Consider the following 17,776-nt stretch of genomic DNA (forward strand, 5'->3'; position numbering starts at 1 on the left):
AAATTGTACACCTCCACAAGGCTGGAAAGGGCTACGGAAATTGCCAAGCAGCTTGGTGAAAAAAGGTCCACTGTTGGAGCAATCATTAGAAAATGGAAGAAGCTAAACATGACTGTCAATCTCCCTCGGACTGGGGCTCCATGCAAGATCTCACCTCGTGGGGTCTCAATGATCCTAAGAAAGGTGAGAAATCAGCCCAGAACTACACGGGAGGAGCTGGTCAATGACCTGAAAAGAGCTGGGACCACCGTTTCCAAGGTTACTGTTGGTAATACACTAAGGCGTCATGGTTTGAAATCATGCATGGCACGGAAGGTTCCCCTGCTTAAACCAGCACATGTCCAGGCCCGACTTAAGTTTGCCAATGACCATTTGGATGATCCAGAGGAGTCATGGGAGAAAGTCATGTGGTCAGATGAGACCAAAATAGAACTTTTGGTCATAATTCCACTAAACGTGTTTGGAGGAAGAAGAATGATGAGTACCATCCAAGAACACCATCCCTACTGTGAAGCATGGGGTGGTAGCATCATGCTTTGGGGTGTTTTTCTGCACATGGGACAGGCGACTGCACTGTATTAAGGAGAGGACGACCGGGGCCATGTATTGCGAGATTTTGGGGAACACCCTCCTTCCCTCAGTTAGAGCATTGAAGATGGGTCGAGGCTGGGTCTTCCAACATGACAATGACCCGAAGCACACAGCCAGGATAACCAAGGAGTGGCTCTGTAAGAAGCATATCAAGGTTCTGGCGTGGCCTAGCCAGTCTCAGACCTAAACCCAATAGAGAATCTTTGGAGGAGCTCAAACTCCGTGTTTCTCAGCGACAGGCCAGAAACCTGACTGATCTAGAGAAGATCTGTGTGGAGGTGGGCCAAAATCCCTCCTGCAGTGTGTGCAAACCTGGTGAAAAACTACAGGAAACGTTTGACCTCTGTAATTGCAAACAAAGGCTACTGTACCAAATATTAACATTGATTTTCTCAGGTGTTCAAATACTTATTTGCAGCTGTATCATACAAATAAATAGTTAAAAATCATACATTGTGATTTCTGGATTTTTTTTTAGATTATGTCTCTCACAGTGGACATGCACCTACGATGACAATTTCAGACCCTCCATGATTTCTAAGTGGGAGAACTTGCAAAATAGCAGGGTGTTCAAATACTTATTTTCCTCACTGTATATAATATTATTATTACTATTATTATTATTTGATGTTTAAAGATACTTTTTATTTTGTAATATAAACTGAGATTCAGCATAAAGCCAGTAGATATTAGTTATACTGTGTTCAACAGTTTTACAGAATTGTAGCATTACAGTCATGATAAACTAAAAATTAAATGTGTTTTATAATCTGCATATGCCTTATGTAGTACTAGTACCATAAAATGAACTAATCTGCTGTAAAACTTCATATTGTAGTGCCAGTTTTTAGTATGTTTCATATCAGGCTTTGAATTTGTTTCTTGTAGGGTCTCCATCTGTTATTGATGCTGGTGAAGCTGAAACGAAGAGTGTGTCAGTGAAGGAGGGATATTCTGTTACTCTTCAGACTGATATTACTGAACTACATGGAGATGAGCTGATAGTGTGGAGGTTTGGAGGTGAAGGAGAACTCATAGCTAAGAGTGATATAGAGACCAAGAGCTCACCTTTATATGAAAACAGTGATGAGACATTCAGAGACAGACTGCAGCTGAATGATCAGACTGGATCTCTGACCATCAAGAATATGAAAAACACAGACTCTGGACTTTATACAGTGGACATCAGCAGCAGCAAACAGATGATAAACAAGAGATTCATTGTTACTGTCAGCGGTGAGTAACTCAATACCTATGAAGTGATGACTCACAGCTGCCTGTGAGCCTGTGACGGGAAAGACTCATTATGAGGAATCAAACCTTCCTAAAATAACAAACTTCAGTGTACAATGACGACATACTGTAACTTTCAGAGAACAACACTATAATAGTTTTTGTTATAGATCAGACGCATTCATAATGACCGTCTGTCTTTATCCTTACAGGTTCAGGTGTGTCTTTCATGTCATTTCAAACCCTCCTTTTGTGGAACATAAAAGAAGGTATTTTGAAGACTGTTGGTAACAAAGCTGTTTTGTTTACCAACGACTTTCATTGTATGAACAAAAAGTACTGAAATGTTTCTTAAATTCATCATTTATGTTACATAGTTTATGTTAGGCCATTGTAGCCTAAATGTTTGTGTAATAAATATTTTGATTCAACACAATTTCTTTCTGAAGCTACAATTCGTAATGTCTACTTGATACTTTCTCATTTAACACAAAAATAGGTTGAAATCTTTTGTGGGTATTTTCAGTCAAATTTATTTTTCGATTAGAGTATGTTTTGTGGGATAAATGCCTAAAACTATAAAGTCATGTAAGTCTGTATAAATGGCTTTATTCCAAAAAGTTGATCTGAAAACAAAAAAGCATTGCATAATTATTATTTTTGTGGGTCGTCATCTTTCTAGATGGAGAAAGCTTTGGCTAACATGGCCTTGAAAACCGCAGAAACTGCATGTGCTAAGGAGCCAGAGACCTCAGCAAAAGCTATTGCGACACCAACAGAAACGCCTAATGCCCTTAAAGGAGTTTCTCAATCGCTGTTGGAGAGAGTGAGTCAAAAAAAAAAATTATTTTTATTTTTACCCCCAATGTATTTTAGTGTGTTTACAAGAATTTAACCAATATTTTCTCCGATTCAGATTCGTGCCAAAGAGGCTCAGAAATTGCACACTACTATGACACGGAACCCACAGCAGGAAGAGCGCCTGTCGACAATGTCACGGCTGCCAGAGTTGGCCAGGATCTTGCGAAATGTATTTGTAGCAGACAAAAAGCTGGCCCTCAACATGGAGCTCGCCTGCAACTGCATGATCGCTAGCTACAGGTCTCCTCTCAGTTCTGGTTAGTACAGATGGTTCCTGTTGGTTTTCCCACCTCGGGTTTTCCTGATACTATTACTGTTCCAAAACCTAGTGAGCTGCCTTATAAGAGTACATCATGACTTTATTTGAAAGCAACTTCACACCACACTCCTCACATTAAAGGAACAGTTTGTCCAAAAATTTGATTTTCTTCATTTGAATTTTAGCGTTACATCACTTGCTCACTAATGGATCATCTGCAGTGATTCAGAATGAGTTCAAACGACTGATTAAAAACACCACAATAATCCAGGAGTAATCAAATAACGTCTTGTGAAAAGCTGCACCCATTTACTGGATCCTTTGGTGAGCAAGTTATGTAATGTAAAATTTGTCTAAATTTGTTCTAATGAAGAAAGAAATTCATGTATATCTTAGACAGCCTCGGGGGGCACTTAGCTGTTGCTTAGCTAATTGTAATACTTGAAGTGCACAAACATTCAGCACATTTGTTACTGTTTTTGTTATATACTGTTTTAACTAGTTTTAGAACAGTCAGTGCTCATAAATATGGGATTTGTTTTTCTTATTATTTTTAAAATCTAAAAACTTCTAATTTAGATGAAATGGAGAAACATCTTCGCCAGTTGGCTGAGTTGACACCTGCCTGGCTAACAGTACATCTAATCACGAAGGATATGCACCTGAAGTTGAATAAGACCATGGATCTGAACATCGTGCTGGACAAACTGAACCAAAAGATGAAGGAAGAGGAGCATATTTGAGGAAATTCAAACGAGACTGTTGAGACAATACCATGTGATTACTTTTTAATTTGTTCAGTCAGTTTGGCATTTTACAAGACTTTCAAGCTGTGATTCCGTCGTGAATTTTGCTCTTTGCATCTTAGCACAATAATTGATCAAATGTAGACATGTCGAAAGTAATTTGTATAAAGGCAGTTCAATATAGTTCTACCTGAGTTTGGCTTCTTTGGTAACTTAAACCTTAAGGTTCGTCTAGTTAATGTGCATCGATTCATTTACAATAAACAAGTTCATGCAAGGAACAGTGATTCATATTCAAAAACTGCAGGGCTCTACAGTGCATTTGCCACTGAAAACTACTGCGTGCAACTATAAAAGAATATTTAGGAGCACCTGTGCGACTGACCCGATCAGCATATTTGTGTTTGCGCTGAGGGAGCATCAAAGGTTTCTAACGTACTTGCGTGTTTTTGCAGCGTTATCACAGACATATCCTCTCATTATAACAAACAAAGTGTAGACAGAGTGTAAATAAGAGATTCACTGTGCAGTGCAGAGAGCTGCGTTGATTATAATGGAGTTTTGTGAGATTGCGATGAACTAAGAAGAGTGACAGCTTGCAAATGTGATATTGATTCAATACAACAGTTCATTAAACAAGAAGTCAATATTAAGTGACTTATATTGTCTGACTACAACTCTATTGCCTTATTTTGCTCTATTTCGTCAATGAAAATAGTTTCAGAAAGTCACATCTGAGCCACTGTGCATCTCCATTCAAACACGGCGGTGTTTCGTTTATGAATGAACTGCGTTTTTAAATGAATCTAGTGAGTCAATGATTCAATTACCCATTCATAAAGACAGTCAGACGCTTCGTTCCTTAATGAATCGGCTGTTCGAACTAATCAATTAAATGAACGATTCAGTGATAAAATCAGTGATTTGCTGCCGCCTGCTGGCAATTTTAATTACATTTTTAAAGTATCTTTTCTGTTATTTAAATCATTTAATATTTCTATATCCAAAATTGTATATTTAAAACATTAACCTCAACATGAATTCATGAATTGCACTCATGCAACCTCTGAGCCTCAATAAAATGTCTGAAAATACACCTACAAGCCACTTGTATTGTTCTGTGCCACCTCTGTAGTACAAATTTATTTCTTAAATACTGATTTAATTTTATTGGTAACTTATTCTTATTCTACTTCTTATTCTGTTGTTTTAATTAAAAATGTTAAGCTTATGAATATATATTTTTTTAAATTTGACAAAAGATGACATACTTTTAATAAAGTTAGAAAAATGCCATTACAAAGGTAAAAACAAAATTCCCTGTAAATCACTTTAAGGAGTCAAATATCACCTCGTAATAGGAAGGTTAATTTTTTTGATCAGAATTTTGGATTATTGATTAGAAGGTGCTCCTAAATCTTTGACCACAACCGCTCCTAAAAGAAAAAGTAAGCGTAGAGCACTGAACTGGAAGCTTAAGAGTCTCTAGCTGTATCTGAAATCACATACTTTTACTTATTTCTCAAAGTGGAATCTAGACCATCAAAACATGATTGGAATGTTTTCATATTCCTGAACCATAAACCATGATGTGAATAATATAATTCATTTCAGATGGCTAAGATAAAACAGACTCCACCCCATAAGCAGTAGTACTGTCAGTACTGTATTAGAGAGAACACAGGGGTTGACCGCAGCTTCTCAGACCCATTGAGATACTTCAGTTCAATCACCACCAAACAGCCCAGCACCTCTGCCTTCTGCCGTTTGATCAGCTCACATGCCGCATACAGGGTTCCTAACAAGAAAAAAAATTACTTGGATTGTTGCTGGTGGTACATTAAGCTGTGCTCTAGGCGTTATGAATCAACAGCAATCTTGGTATAACACATACTTCCATTCAAAAGTTTAGACATTTGAGTTGAATTACTTTTCTATGTATATACACAGTTCTGGGTAGATTTGTTACAAACTTTAGTCTGTTACTGATTGCAAAATACATGATGAAAACTGCAATCAGTACTTACAGATTACTTTTGACCTAACTCATTTATCACCTTGATTTGAATACGACAGTCTTGTACCATTTTAATATTAAATAAATAAATAAACATTCCATTCTCTATCAATCACGTGAAGTGCATTAAACATTATATTATGCCAGGGTCTGCCAAACTGGGGTTTTTCCATGTGTCATGATCCGGCCCAGGACCTTCCACTCATCAGCCACTCGTGTGGTCGCTCTCGCAGCACATGGACATTGCACTACACCCTGAATTATATTCCCCAGCCGGCACTGCATTTGCTAATCACACTATCTCTCAGTCATACCTGCAGCTCATCAACATTCACACCTGCACCACATTTACGGACCTGAATAAAAACCACTCGCACGGTCTATTCCGTCGCGAAGTCTTGATTTGCTAAGTCTTTCTATTCCGAGTGTTCTTCCCTGTTTACCTTGTCTAGTTTCCGTGTGGCTACCCTGACCTTGGACTGTTTATCTCGTTTATGACCATTTTCTGCCTGCCCCGACCTCAGCCTGGATATCGTTTCTGCCTCTGCCTAGCCCTAAGTATTGACTCTGTTGTTGTTTACCGGTGTACAATAAAACCTGCAAATGGATCCGCACGCCTCTGTCTTGTCCGTTACACCATGGAACTGCAGAGGGTTGGTAAATTGATGAGAAGCTAATAATTAACTCATAAAAATGTCAAATAAAACACTTACTAAAAATATTTATCTGCAGATCATGTGACCATTAACTAACATCAGAGAACAGTGAATATGGAAATGTTTTAACTTGTTTTCTTAATAATTACCTTAACATTACAAGTAAATATTACATCTACTGCATTCCATGCAGATATAAAATACATGAGTTTGTGCATTTTAATGTGTATGAAAGACAAAAGCCAGACATAGTAACACATGATAAAATGCTCACTCTATAATAATTCAAATGTGTTTGTCAGGAGTTGATGAGGCATACAATGTTGAGAAAACACTCTTTAAATCCAGTGGTCAAATGCTGCATTTTCCTTGTAATCTTAGCCACCTGACAACTAACTAATCTGTGTGTGCAATTCCACAAACCTAGGAGACTTCCATTACATAAGAAGGAAATTTTTAAAGGTAAAGAGAATCCGAGAGAATTAATCATTTATGAACAATTTACTTCCTTTGTGTGAATAATATGTAATCGTACGCAATAAAAAAAAAGTAACGTGTGAATACGAGTATCTTAAAAATAAGATAATCCAAATACTTAATGTTTGGAATTTGATTGCCTCATCCCAAACAAGATTACATCTAATCCGTAACTACCCAGCACTGTATATATAGTAATTCAGCTGTGGTATAGCTTAAGTCTCACTCACCTCCAGTAGCCAGTAAATCATCAATGATCAGGACCTTCTCTCCTGCAGAAACGGCGTCTTCCTGCATCTCTGCCTCAGCCTGAAACAATACCGCTGAATTACATAATGAGCAGAGGCTTGCATTCAAACTGCACATAGATTAGATGTGATACTGGATAATTTATAAACTGAAATTACCGTTGCATACTCGAGACTGTAAGCTACTGATAACGTTGGGCCAGGGAGCTTCCCTTTTTTTCTGATTGGAGCAAATCCTACGCCTAATCTCTGAGCCAAAAGCGGCCCAAATAAGAATCCTCGAGCGTCAATTCCTAGGAGAGAATGAAGAAAACATCACTATAACAATAGCAGCTACTAGGGTGTTGCTATGATGCAGTCATTAGTGTGTTCTGGGTGGCTGGTGTACAGTTTGGTTGCTAGCTGTTTCCTAGAGTGTTCTGGATGGTCGCTAGGGTGTTGCTAATAGGGCTGGGCGGTATATCGAGTTTGTACGATATATCCTTTATAAGCGATACGATATACCGTTTATATCGATATATAGTAGTTTGAAACGAGCGCATCTGAAAATATAGCGGAGGACACAGAATGAACTGCTGCGGAGAAAGTGCATAGTGCAATTGGTTCTAAACATGTGACAAACTTGATATGAAGGGCTTTAAAAAACTCGTAAGATATAGAAGCCTATAGTTTAGTTAGTTTAAAACGGCTTCAACAGAAAGGCTGCCTGTGCCGCTTTCTGAGACAGGCTACTACTCGCGCTGTTTAATGTATTTGAGATGTGCTGTTTTCCTAAATGCATAACTTACATTTCACAGGTATATTCTCCATCTGTAAATGTTAGAAAGCCATGGAAATATTTCCATTTTGCTGTCAGAAGTGCATGCCTTCTGCTTTGAGATTCTCCGCTAAACTTCACAGACTTCATTGAACAAACAGACGCGCAATGCAATAATTCTGACTAAAATGATAAATTTAGCTGAAATATTTGTAGTTAATAAACAATAAATGTGACATATGTCGAATTTTAAACCTACAAGTAAGTGTATTGTATGATAGCACTAACTGTAAAGTGACTGTAATGGGGTAATCAAAACAGCCTTTTTACTCAATTAGTCTGTGCTTTTTATTATTTTCATTTTTAGTTTAGTAAATTTAACTTCTGCTTTAAAAGCATTATTTTTGTTTTTAGATTGCAATGTTATGTTAGAATGTAATGTGATTTTAACCCTTTTTTAACATAATATATGCCTGGTTACATTCACTTTATTTGTTTAATCCAAATACAAAAGTGTATAAATACCGAGATATATATACAGTATACCGCAAATCAGTCAAAAAATAACAAGATGTGAATTTTTGCTCATAACTCCCAGCCCTAGTTGCTAGGGTGTTGCTGTGCAGCTGCATAATAATTCCCCAATAGGACCATTATGATCAACAACAGGATAAAATGTACCTGTATGACATCCCAAGGAATTTAAAGCAAATCTATCAGGAATGTCCTGTACTCTAGGATCCTCCTGTGATATCCACCTTTTTCCTAACGAGCCTACTGTGTTTTAAATTATGGGAGACACTGCAGGTTTGGGGAGACTGCAACGAATAATTTCAAATCATAAGATTGCACTACAAATAATCCTTATCCATCATTTTGACTGAATGGGCTGTAAAGTTCCATTCATTTTCTATTTTCAGAAGTCAGGAGAATAACGTTACGTTTGGTATATTAACGTGACGTGATATAACAACAATATCTATAGAATAGCTCTTTTTAGCCTGCTGCATTATTTTCCTTCTGATTATTTTCATGTTTCCTTTGTATTCTGCTGTAAGTAAATGAAAACAGACAACCTATATACTGTACATTTTTGGTCTGCTCTCCTGATTTAATTTACGATATAAACCATGAATAATTCCCTGGAATGCACTAAGAAATGAGAATGTAAACCATCATGAGTATTTGGGGACAAATTAAATATCTTTCATTTTTCTGCCCAAATCCTCATGTCTCGTTTTCACATGGATGCTGTAAAATATAATTGTTACGAAATATAGACATATGAACTATAATGAAATTTAACACGGCCGTAATATTGCTGCGGATGGAAGGAGGATTTTTAGGAGTCATTAATGGCATGTTAAAAGAAATCTTCAAATTTCCTTTTAATGATGGATGGTTGAAATAATGTCAACTCATTGAACCCAGTTTTTGAAAATGTTTATTATTGCTTATAAATGCTTATTATTAATGAACAGTGTAAACTGTTCATTACAGTGTAAACGGAAGTTATCCAATAATTTGCATAAAGCGTCACGGGGCGTAGGAAAAAGGTGGATAACGGTTCTGTAATTCCAAACGAACAATATGCATTGCACAATGGTGAGCGTGATTTCACCAAGTACAACATGTTCCTGGATCAACATCTTTGTTGATCCTGAACGTCATTCAATCAACCAATGAGAATTGAGGATAACTTTTCAGGAAATATAAGTTTTAGGCTTATGATCAGGGTTAGGTGCTTCGACACCCTTGTTAATCAGCTATCATTTCTCGCTGACTTTAGGAATAAATTATGGGTAGGGTTAGGTTTAGGGGTAGAGATTGGGTTAAGTCTATATTTTTGGACAATAATGTTGATCCAGGATCAACAAAGATGTTGATCCAGGAACATGTCTTACTTGGCAAAATCACGGCGACCATTGCACAATGGTCGCCGTGATTTTGCCAAGCAAGACATGTTCCTGGATCAACATTACTGTCCAAAAACATAGACTTAACCCAATCCCTACCCCTAAACCTAACCCTACCCATATTTATTCCTAAAATCAGTGAGAAATGATAGCTGATTAACACCTAACCCTGAGCCTTAAACAGATATTTCCTGAAAAGTTCTCTCAATTCTGATTGGTTGACTTGATTGTAATGTTGATCCATCAGGAGTTTTGCAACTTTGAACCTTGTAATGTGCCACACGATGCACTTTCTTACCGACTATAAGATCCACCTGAGGGTACGTGCGCCTCACGTGCTCCTCAAACAGATCCGTCACTGCAGCCAGAGCCTTCGGATCCTTCAAGATCAGACAAATATCCCTGCAAACAAATAGAAACTGCTACAAAACTGAAACTGCAACCGTTACCGCCAACCCCGTACATGTCTTTCCCACTCGTCCGCTCTGCCTTACTCCGCACGGCACGCTCATATTGAAATGATATTGTATATGAATACTCACTTAAATGGAATCCCTTTTGTAGGGAAATCATGGAAAGTTCTAATGCGCTTAGAGATAAGATCCAGTTTCTCTGCCATGACACGCGCTGTGAATATTTTGGACTGAGTCGAGGAACAGGCGTTTACGGCTAGAAGGGATACGTATGGCGCTACTGGGCATGCGCACATCAACACAGCGTAATTTTTCTCACACTGTACAACAATAATTCCCATTTTTTCACTCTTGTAAGGGGTAGGTTTAGTGTTGGGGTAGGTGTAGATGTTAATAAAACACAATCTAATAGGTAGAAAATTAATTTCATTTTTCATTTCCGGTCGGAGCCACAACTCACAAGAGGGCGGGATTCGGGGTTTTTCTTAATCCCGCTCCTGCTGAATTTCTCACCATTACCGCTTGCTCCCGCAATATGTGTTTCGCTTCCGCAATTTTCGTGTCCACTCCTTTAAACATTCTAACATTGTATATAATTTTGGCGCATCGGGGAGCCGCTCTCAGTATGCGGAGTATTTGAATCTCTTTCGAATGAGCGTTGGCGCTGTTCACCTTCACTTTCACTTTCACTTTTACAAAATAAGATAATTGTCAGTGAGCACAGGATCTGTTGAGCAGCAAATACTCCAGCATGATCTTGTCAGTCATCTCTCATTATTCTCGACCTGCGATCAGTCAAATCTGACTCTTGCAGCTCTTGTTGGATGCAGGATGCGTTTTTTCCACAGAATTGGGCTACTTTTAAACTGTCGCCATGGGTTGATTTTCCAAAGTGAGATAAAGGTTTGAAATATTGCATAAATTACATTTGACTGAAATGCTTGTATTTAAACATTTTGCATTCTGCCTATGATAAAACTTTCGTGGACTTTTTAAAAAACTGTTCCCTCCTGGTGGAATGATCTGCCCAACTCAATCCTTAATCATTTTCAAGAAACAGCTGAAAACACATCTCTTTCATCTTCATTTGACCCTCTAACATTTGCACTCTCTATTCTATTTCTATTTCTATTCTAACTACATGTTTTATTTAAAAAGAAAAAAATACTAATACTAGCCTTCTCTATTCTTTCTACTTATTTTCCTTTTATTTATTATAAATAATGACCTTCTAACACAATCATTATCTCTTCTTTTTCTGTTCTATTGACTTGTTTTATTTTTATTTGAAAATTACCCTCTAACACTGGCATTCCCTTTTCTTTTTTTCTATTCTATCTACTTGTTTTATTTTTATTGAAAAAAAAAAAAATGCTTGCTACATATACTGTTTTAGGCAAAACCCTGCGCCCCCGCCCCCCACTGTCCTCTTTTTGGAAAACTAAAATATGGTCACCCTAGAGTTGCATTTCAGGGCAAAGCAAAAAAACATTGTCGAACAACAATATAAAATGCGGGAAACTATTAATTGTATCACAAGTTATACTACAATTGGAAAACACTATAAATTGATGAACTGTTCGGCGTGATGTCGTTGAATGTCTCCGACAGCGCCTGTAGTCCCATTTAGCAACTTGTGAGCAACCGTCTTTTTTAAGAAATGTAACAGTTTAAAAAAACTCACGAGTGGGGTGTAACTGGTGTGTTTTATGTCATAGAATAATAAGTGAAAGTATCTTGAGCCTGTGTGAACCATAGACCTTATTTGAGGGATTTAACCAAAATCCCATTCAAAAAAACCGGAAGTGCTAAAATGCTAACTCGCTTCCGGGTTTTTGTCTACAAAGTGACATCATAGTTCCACCACTTTATAAAAGTTAAGCCAAAGGATCTCAATGGGGCCGTTGCCATCTTGAGAAAACGACGTCATTTGGAACCCGAGTCTGCGCAGTAGAGATTCGTTTGGAGCCCGAGTCTGCGCAGTAGTGTCGTGAGGTGGAGCCGCAGAATCAAACTCCCGCAGACCCAATCAACCATAACGACACGCCCCGTTTTTATAGCATCAAATTACTAGCTAAAATGAAACTTATCACAAAAATGAACAATATTAGTGTGATAGCAGCTACCTTAAATGACCAAAACCATATTTTGGAAAACTGTATTGGAAGTGTAATTTTTTTATTTTTTTTATTGTGACTCAAGTCCCATTATTTTGGACTGAGACGGGGAAAAGGCACAAGCTTCCTCACCACGTGAAGGTTTTTTTGGTACATTGATATGTTCTGAAAAAATTCTGCCATTTAATTCAATGTTAACTCATGGCTTCTCTCTGGGCCTCCCTGTTAGTAGACTTTACCGGTATAGGCACTGTAATCTGTTCATTGCCTTTTCTTAAACACATTTTGCTGACATGATCATTTTTATCAGCATCTAATTTGTTTGTACTGGTACACAAATCAATGTCGGTACATACAGGTGCTGGTCATATAATTAGAATATCATCAAAAGTTGATTTATTTCACTAATTCCATTCAAAAGTGAAACTTGTATATTATATTCATTCATTACACACAGACTGATATATTTCAAATGTTTATTTATTTTAATTTTGATGATTATAACTGACAACTAAGGAAAATCCCAAATTCAGTATCTCAGAAAATTAGAATATTGTGAAAAGGTTCAATATTGAAGACACCTGGTGCCACACTCTAATCAGCTAATTAACTCAAAACACCTGCAAAGGCCTTTAAATGGTCTCTCAGTCTAGTTCTGTAGGCTACACAATCATGGGAAGACTGCTGACTTGACAGTTGTCCAAAAGACGACCATTGACACGTTGCACAAGGAGGGCAAGACACAAAAGGTCATTGCAAAGAGGCTGGCTGTTCACAGAGCTCTGTGTCCAAACACATTAATAGAGAGGTGAAGGGAAGGAAAAGATGTGGTAGAAAAAGTGTACAAGCAATAGGGATAACCGCACCCTGGAGAGCATTGTGAAACAAAACCCATTAAAAATGTGGGGAGATTCACAAAGAGTGGACTGCAGCTGGAGTCAGTGCTTCAAAACCACTACGCACAGACGTATGCAAGACATGGGTTTCAGCTGTCGCATTCCTTGTGTCAAGCCACTCTTGAACAACAGACAGCGTCAGAAGCGTCTCGCCTGGGCTAAAGACAAAAGGACTGGACTGCTGCTGAGTGGTCCAAAGTTATGTTCTCTGATGAAAGTAAATTTAGCATTTCCTTTGGAAATCAGGGTCCCAGAGTCTGGAGGAAGAGAGGAGGCACACAATCCACGTTGCTTGAGGTCCAGTGTAAAGTTTCCACAGTCAGTGATGGTTTGGGCTGCCATGTCATCTGCTGGTGTTGGTCCACTGTGTTTTCTGAGGTCCAAGGTCAACGCAGCCGTATACCAGGAAGTTTTAGAGCACTTCATGCTTCCTGCTGCTGACCAACTTTATGGAGATGCAGATTTCATTTTCCAACAGGACTTGGCACCTGCACACAGTGCCAAAGCAACCAGTATCTGGTTTAAGGACCATGGTATCCCTGTTCTTAATTGGCCAGCAAACTCGCTGACCTTAACCCCATAGAAAATCTATGGGGTATTGTGAAGAGGAAGATGCGATATGCGGACCCAACAATGCAGAAGAGCTGAAGGCCACTATCAGAGCAACCTGGGCTCTCCTAACACCTGAGCAGTGCCACAGACTGATCGACTCCATGCCACGCCGCATTGCTGCAGTAATTCAGGCAAAATGAGCCCCAACTAAGTATTGAGTGCTGTACATGCTCATACTTTTCATGTTCATACTTTTCAGTTGGCCAAGATTTCTAAAAATCCTTTCTTTGTATTGGTCTTAAGTAATATTCTAATTTTCTGAGATACTGAATTTGGGATTTTCCTTAGTTGTCAGTTATAATCATCAAAATAAAATAAATAAACATTTGAAATATATCAGTCTGTGTGTAATGAATGAATATAATATACAAGTTTCACTTTTTGAATGGAATTAGTGAAATAAATCAACTTTTTGATGATATTCTAATTATATGACCAGCACCTGTATGTACATATTGAATAAAACATGTATTGAGTATTTTAAACATGCAGTTAACCTTGTATGGAATTGTTCTGTATGGACATTTGGTGCAGGTCTTAAAGTCCTACATTTGATTTAAAAAAATAAATCTGCAGATACGCTGGACATGCTTTGTGTTGTTCGTCTTCTATAGTTTAACTTCTCAATTTACATCTCTTTTTGTTTCAGAGACAAGCTCCCAGCTTATCAGCGTTACCACACTTTAGCTCAGGATGTGCAGCCTGGTCTTACCCTGCCCTACCAATACAAAGTTCTCGCTGAGATGTTCCGCAGCACGGACACCATAGTTGGGATGCTGTTCAACCGCTCTGAGACTGTCACTTTTGCCAAAATCAAGCAAGGGGTCCAAGATATGATGCGCAAGTAAGCGGCTGAATGACACCATATGCTAAAATGTTTATGTGCCAGTCAGGCTGCTGGTTAACAGTGTGGTCAGCCTTATCAAAGGTAACCATATTTTGCTTTCTTCACAGGCGTTTTGAAGAGAGTCATCTGGGGCAGATAAAGGCTGTGTACCCTTCTGCCTATACTTTTCGTCAGGAGAAAATCATTCCCTCTTTCAGTGCTACTGCAAAAAGGTCCAGCTATCAGTTTACAGTGGAGAAGGTGAGAACTTTGAGCGTTTGCTCAAAAATGGTAACATTACTTTGAGTAATAAGTGACTTTATTGCCTTAGACTCTGCTTTCGCTCTACATTCGAGTTGCTTCTAAAGTAAATTTGGGAACACAAAATGCACCAACCATTTTACAGTGCAATATTAATATCTTTTGTTTCATTCAATCATTAAGTTCATAAAATATGTTTCTGTCCCCAGAATTTAACGGTACTCATCCAGTGTTGTCGGCATCTCGTCTTTTGGAAAGAAGACACACATTTCACCAAAATCTGGTTGAAATTGTGAAGGGACACCAGAAGGTAAGTAGAGGATATGGCTCATAAAATAGTTTTGCTTGAATTTTTGAAACTTAAAGTTTTAGACATTCTGATTTTTGTTTATTCTAATCATGTCTTGTCTTGTGTTGGATACAGGTGTTCCTGGCTTCCCTAAACCCTCCCATTGCTGTTCCTGATGACAAACTGACCCGCTGGCATCCGAGATTCAATGTGGATGAGGTTCCCAACATCAAGCCAAGTGATTTGCCTCAACCCAATTTTTGATTTGCCTTTTTTTGTGTCCCTAAACTGCACCTTCAAAGCAGTGCCACACCCCTCTTAGCCTGTTCAGTTCCCTGTTAGTCCCAAGCTCCACCCACCCAATCTCAAGCCAATTAGAGCTATCTCACAGACTTTATTAGCTGCATCTGTGTCCACAGCTTGCCCTTTTTGTTGCATGTGTTGACACCGTGCAGAGGACTGAGTTTTACTCCTTTCTGTGTTTTTCCTGCGTGTGCGTAATTGACTATGTAAGTGCCTTTTGTTTGATGCTTAAACATTTTGTATGACTTAAGTTTTGGCTTAAATGTATATTTTCATGCTTGCTCTAGTTTCGGTTTAGGCATGTGCTTTATTTAAAGTGCAGTTGATGTAACATTGTGGTTGCCTTATACATTTTAGTTTACCAATAAACAATGCAAAATAAAGTACATCTATTCCCTTTATAGAAACCACACGCACACATGCACATCTAGATGCACAAAACCTCCTTGGATGTACAATAAACTTTCCTATACCTGGTTTGACTAGACTGGACCTGTTCTTACCGACAGCCCCACTGGCTTCAAGCTAGCTACCTAAGCACCTGCTACCTTCTTTTCAGTGAGCACTTCAATCTTGTCTTTGTGCTCTTCAGGGCATTACTGGTTCCCTTTTGAAAAGGGGTCAGGAACATGTCTAAGATGAAAAATGTAGTTTTAAAGTCTTTCAGCATGCTTGCTTTTTCTTTTCTTTTCTTTTTTAAAAATCTCTTTCAGATCCACAAATTAAGTTTTAAAAATAAAACCAATCAATCCACAATATTTGACTTATTAATTATTATTAGGGCTGTCATTTTAACGCATTATAACTTAATTAGTTATGAAAAAAGAATGAAATTTAAAATATTTTAACGTAGTTAACGCACTGGCCCTGCCCCTAGACCTATACCTCATCTTACATTTCATACAGTTGACTGTTGACAAATGATGCAGAGCAACAGTCTCCATAAATGCAGTTATGCCCTAAAATTCAAGATATTGGGGCAAAAATGCCCTGTATGAGTTTTTGACTGAGTTTAAATGTGATTTTATACAACAGTTCAGTAAACAAGAAGTTGATATTGTGATATATTTTAAACATAATATTGTGTTTTTGCTAAATTTGGCAGAGAACATATTACCTCTAAAGCCATAGGAGAATTGCTGTGCGTCTTTGAGCAACACAGCAGTGTTTAGATTCTGAATGAATCCACGTTTCGAAGGAATCGTGTGAACCAATGATTCAAAGGCCCATTCATAAAGAGAGCCATTTGCTTAATTCCTGAAATTAATCATTTACCGCCACCTGCTGTCAGATTTAGTTTCTTATTTAGCATATAGTTTCATTAAAAAAATAAATAAATGATAATAAATATTAAAGGGATAGTTCACCCATTTTTTTTTTTTTAAACTCTGTCATTTACTCACCCTCTGTCATGAATCCGGTCTGTGAACTTCCATTCACTCACCACCAGAGGACACTCACTCACCACAGTTACTGTTGCACGTCACCTCCGGACTACAGTTCCCATCACACTGACGACACGCACACAGCTCATTGCACTGATCACACACAGCTGATTCCCATTTGCACACCTTACTTTCTCTCCCTCATGGCCGAGTATTGTATGCGCTTATCGCTCCCCTAGCTTTAGCTCTACAGAGCCCTGATAGTTTTCCTAGTCTTGCCTTGCCTGTTTCGGATTGTGTTTTCCCCTGCCTGGGCTATTGCTCACGTTCTGGATTTGCCCTCTCTTGTCTAGTCCCTTTGGATATTGTTCGCTGTCGACTGAGCCTTGCCCGTTTTGGATGACTCTAGACTCGTTTTGGCCTTGCCTGTGATATACCCGTTTGCCACTGCTTGACCCTTGCTTGTTTTCCGACCACGCCTTTGTAATAAAGCTCGCACATGGATCCGCATGTCTCACGTCTCGTTGGCTTCGTTACACCCTTCAGGTGCTGTAGCAGGAATATTTATTGTTTTCCTGCTGGTGATTGTATTTGTTGTTTTTTACTATCTCTGCAAGATCTCTAAACTACAAATGAGAATATGTAAGTATTACAAGTACAGCACGATAAAAATCTTTTATTGTGGTTTAGTAGAGTGTAAATGTATAATGATTTTTCACCATCAGTAGTTGTTCTGTTGATTTAGTGCAATGAATGTGTGAATGTGGGCTGGACTAAAGAGGCAATGATGTAGAAGCAGGTGTTGATTATCTTCTGCAGAGGTGGTCTTTTGACACACTATTACATCATACTGAGACCAAATCTTAAACGACTCATTTTGTCGGCTTGCTTTCAATAAAAGCTGCTTTTGGAC

The 17,776-nt window shown here is 38.3% G+C and overlaps 2 protein-coding genes and 1 long non-coding RNA gene across 4 annotated transcripts; 2 read left to right on the forward strand and 1 right to left on the reverse strand.

The window, feature by feature from the left end:
• Positions 1-1,484: 1,484 nt before the first annotated feature.
• Positions 1,485-3,687, forward strand: LOC131530962 (DNA replication factor Cdt1-like). Of its 2 annotated transcripts, none has more exons than XM_058761518.1 (5): positions 1,485-1,827; positions 2,037-2,093; positions 2,507-2,650; positions 2,741-2,942; positions 3,524-3,687. In XM_058761518.1, exons 3-5 carry the CDS (start codon positions 2,507-2,509, stop codon positions 3,685-3,687), a joined length of 510 nt encoding a protein of 169 aa, XP_058617501.1. In that variant the 5' UTR covers positions 1,485-1,827; positions 2,037-2,093. The 2 variants fall into 2 exon arrangements, with proteins under 2 accessions (XP_058617501.1, XP_058617502.1); XM_058761519.1 differs by lacking the exon at positions 3,524-3,687 and adding an exon at positions 3,130-3,460.
• Positions 3,688-3,717: 30 nt separating this feature from the next.
• Positions 3,718-10,598, reverse strand: LOC131530960 (adenine phosphoribosyltransferase-like). Its single transcript, XM_058761516.1, has 5 exons — positions 10,304-10,598; positions 10,060-10,163; positions 7,248-7,381; positions 7,071-7,149; positions 3,718-5,488 (listed from the first exon to the last, which is right to left on the reverse strand). The coding sequence occupies exons 1-5, from the start codon at positions 10,513-10,515 to the stop codon at positions 5,349-5,351; spliced, it is 669 nt and encodes a 222-aa protein (XP_058617499.1). The 5' UTR covers positions 10,516-10,598; the 3' UTR covers positions 3,718-5,348.
• A 288-nt stretch (positions 10,599-10,886) lies between these two features.
• Positions 10,887-15,828, forward strand: LOC131530963 (uncharacterized). The gene is made up of 5 exons (XR_009268555.1): positions 10,887-11,077; positions 14,449-14,643; positions 14,754-14,886; positions 15,096-15,196; positions 15,311-15,828. It is a non-coding gene; the product is annotated as an uncharacterized LOC131530963 (long non-coding RNA).
• The last annotated feature ends 1,948 nt before the right edge of the window (positions 15,829-17,776 follow it).

Source organism: Onychostoma macrolepis, chromosome 22, assembly GCF_012432095.1.
Source record: "Onychostoma macrolepis isolate SWU-2019 chromosome 22, ASM1243209v1, whole genome shotgun sequence".
Lineage (NCBI taxonomy): Eukaryota > Metazoa > Chordata > Actinopteri > Cypriniformes > Cyprinidae > Onychostoma > Onychostoma macrolepis.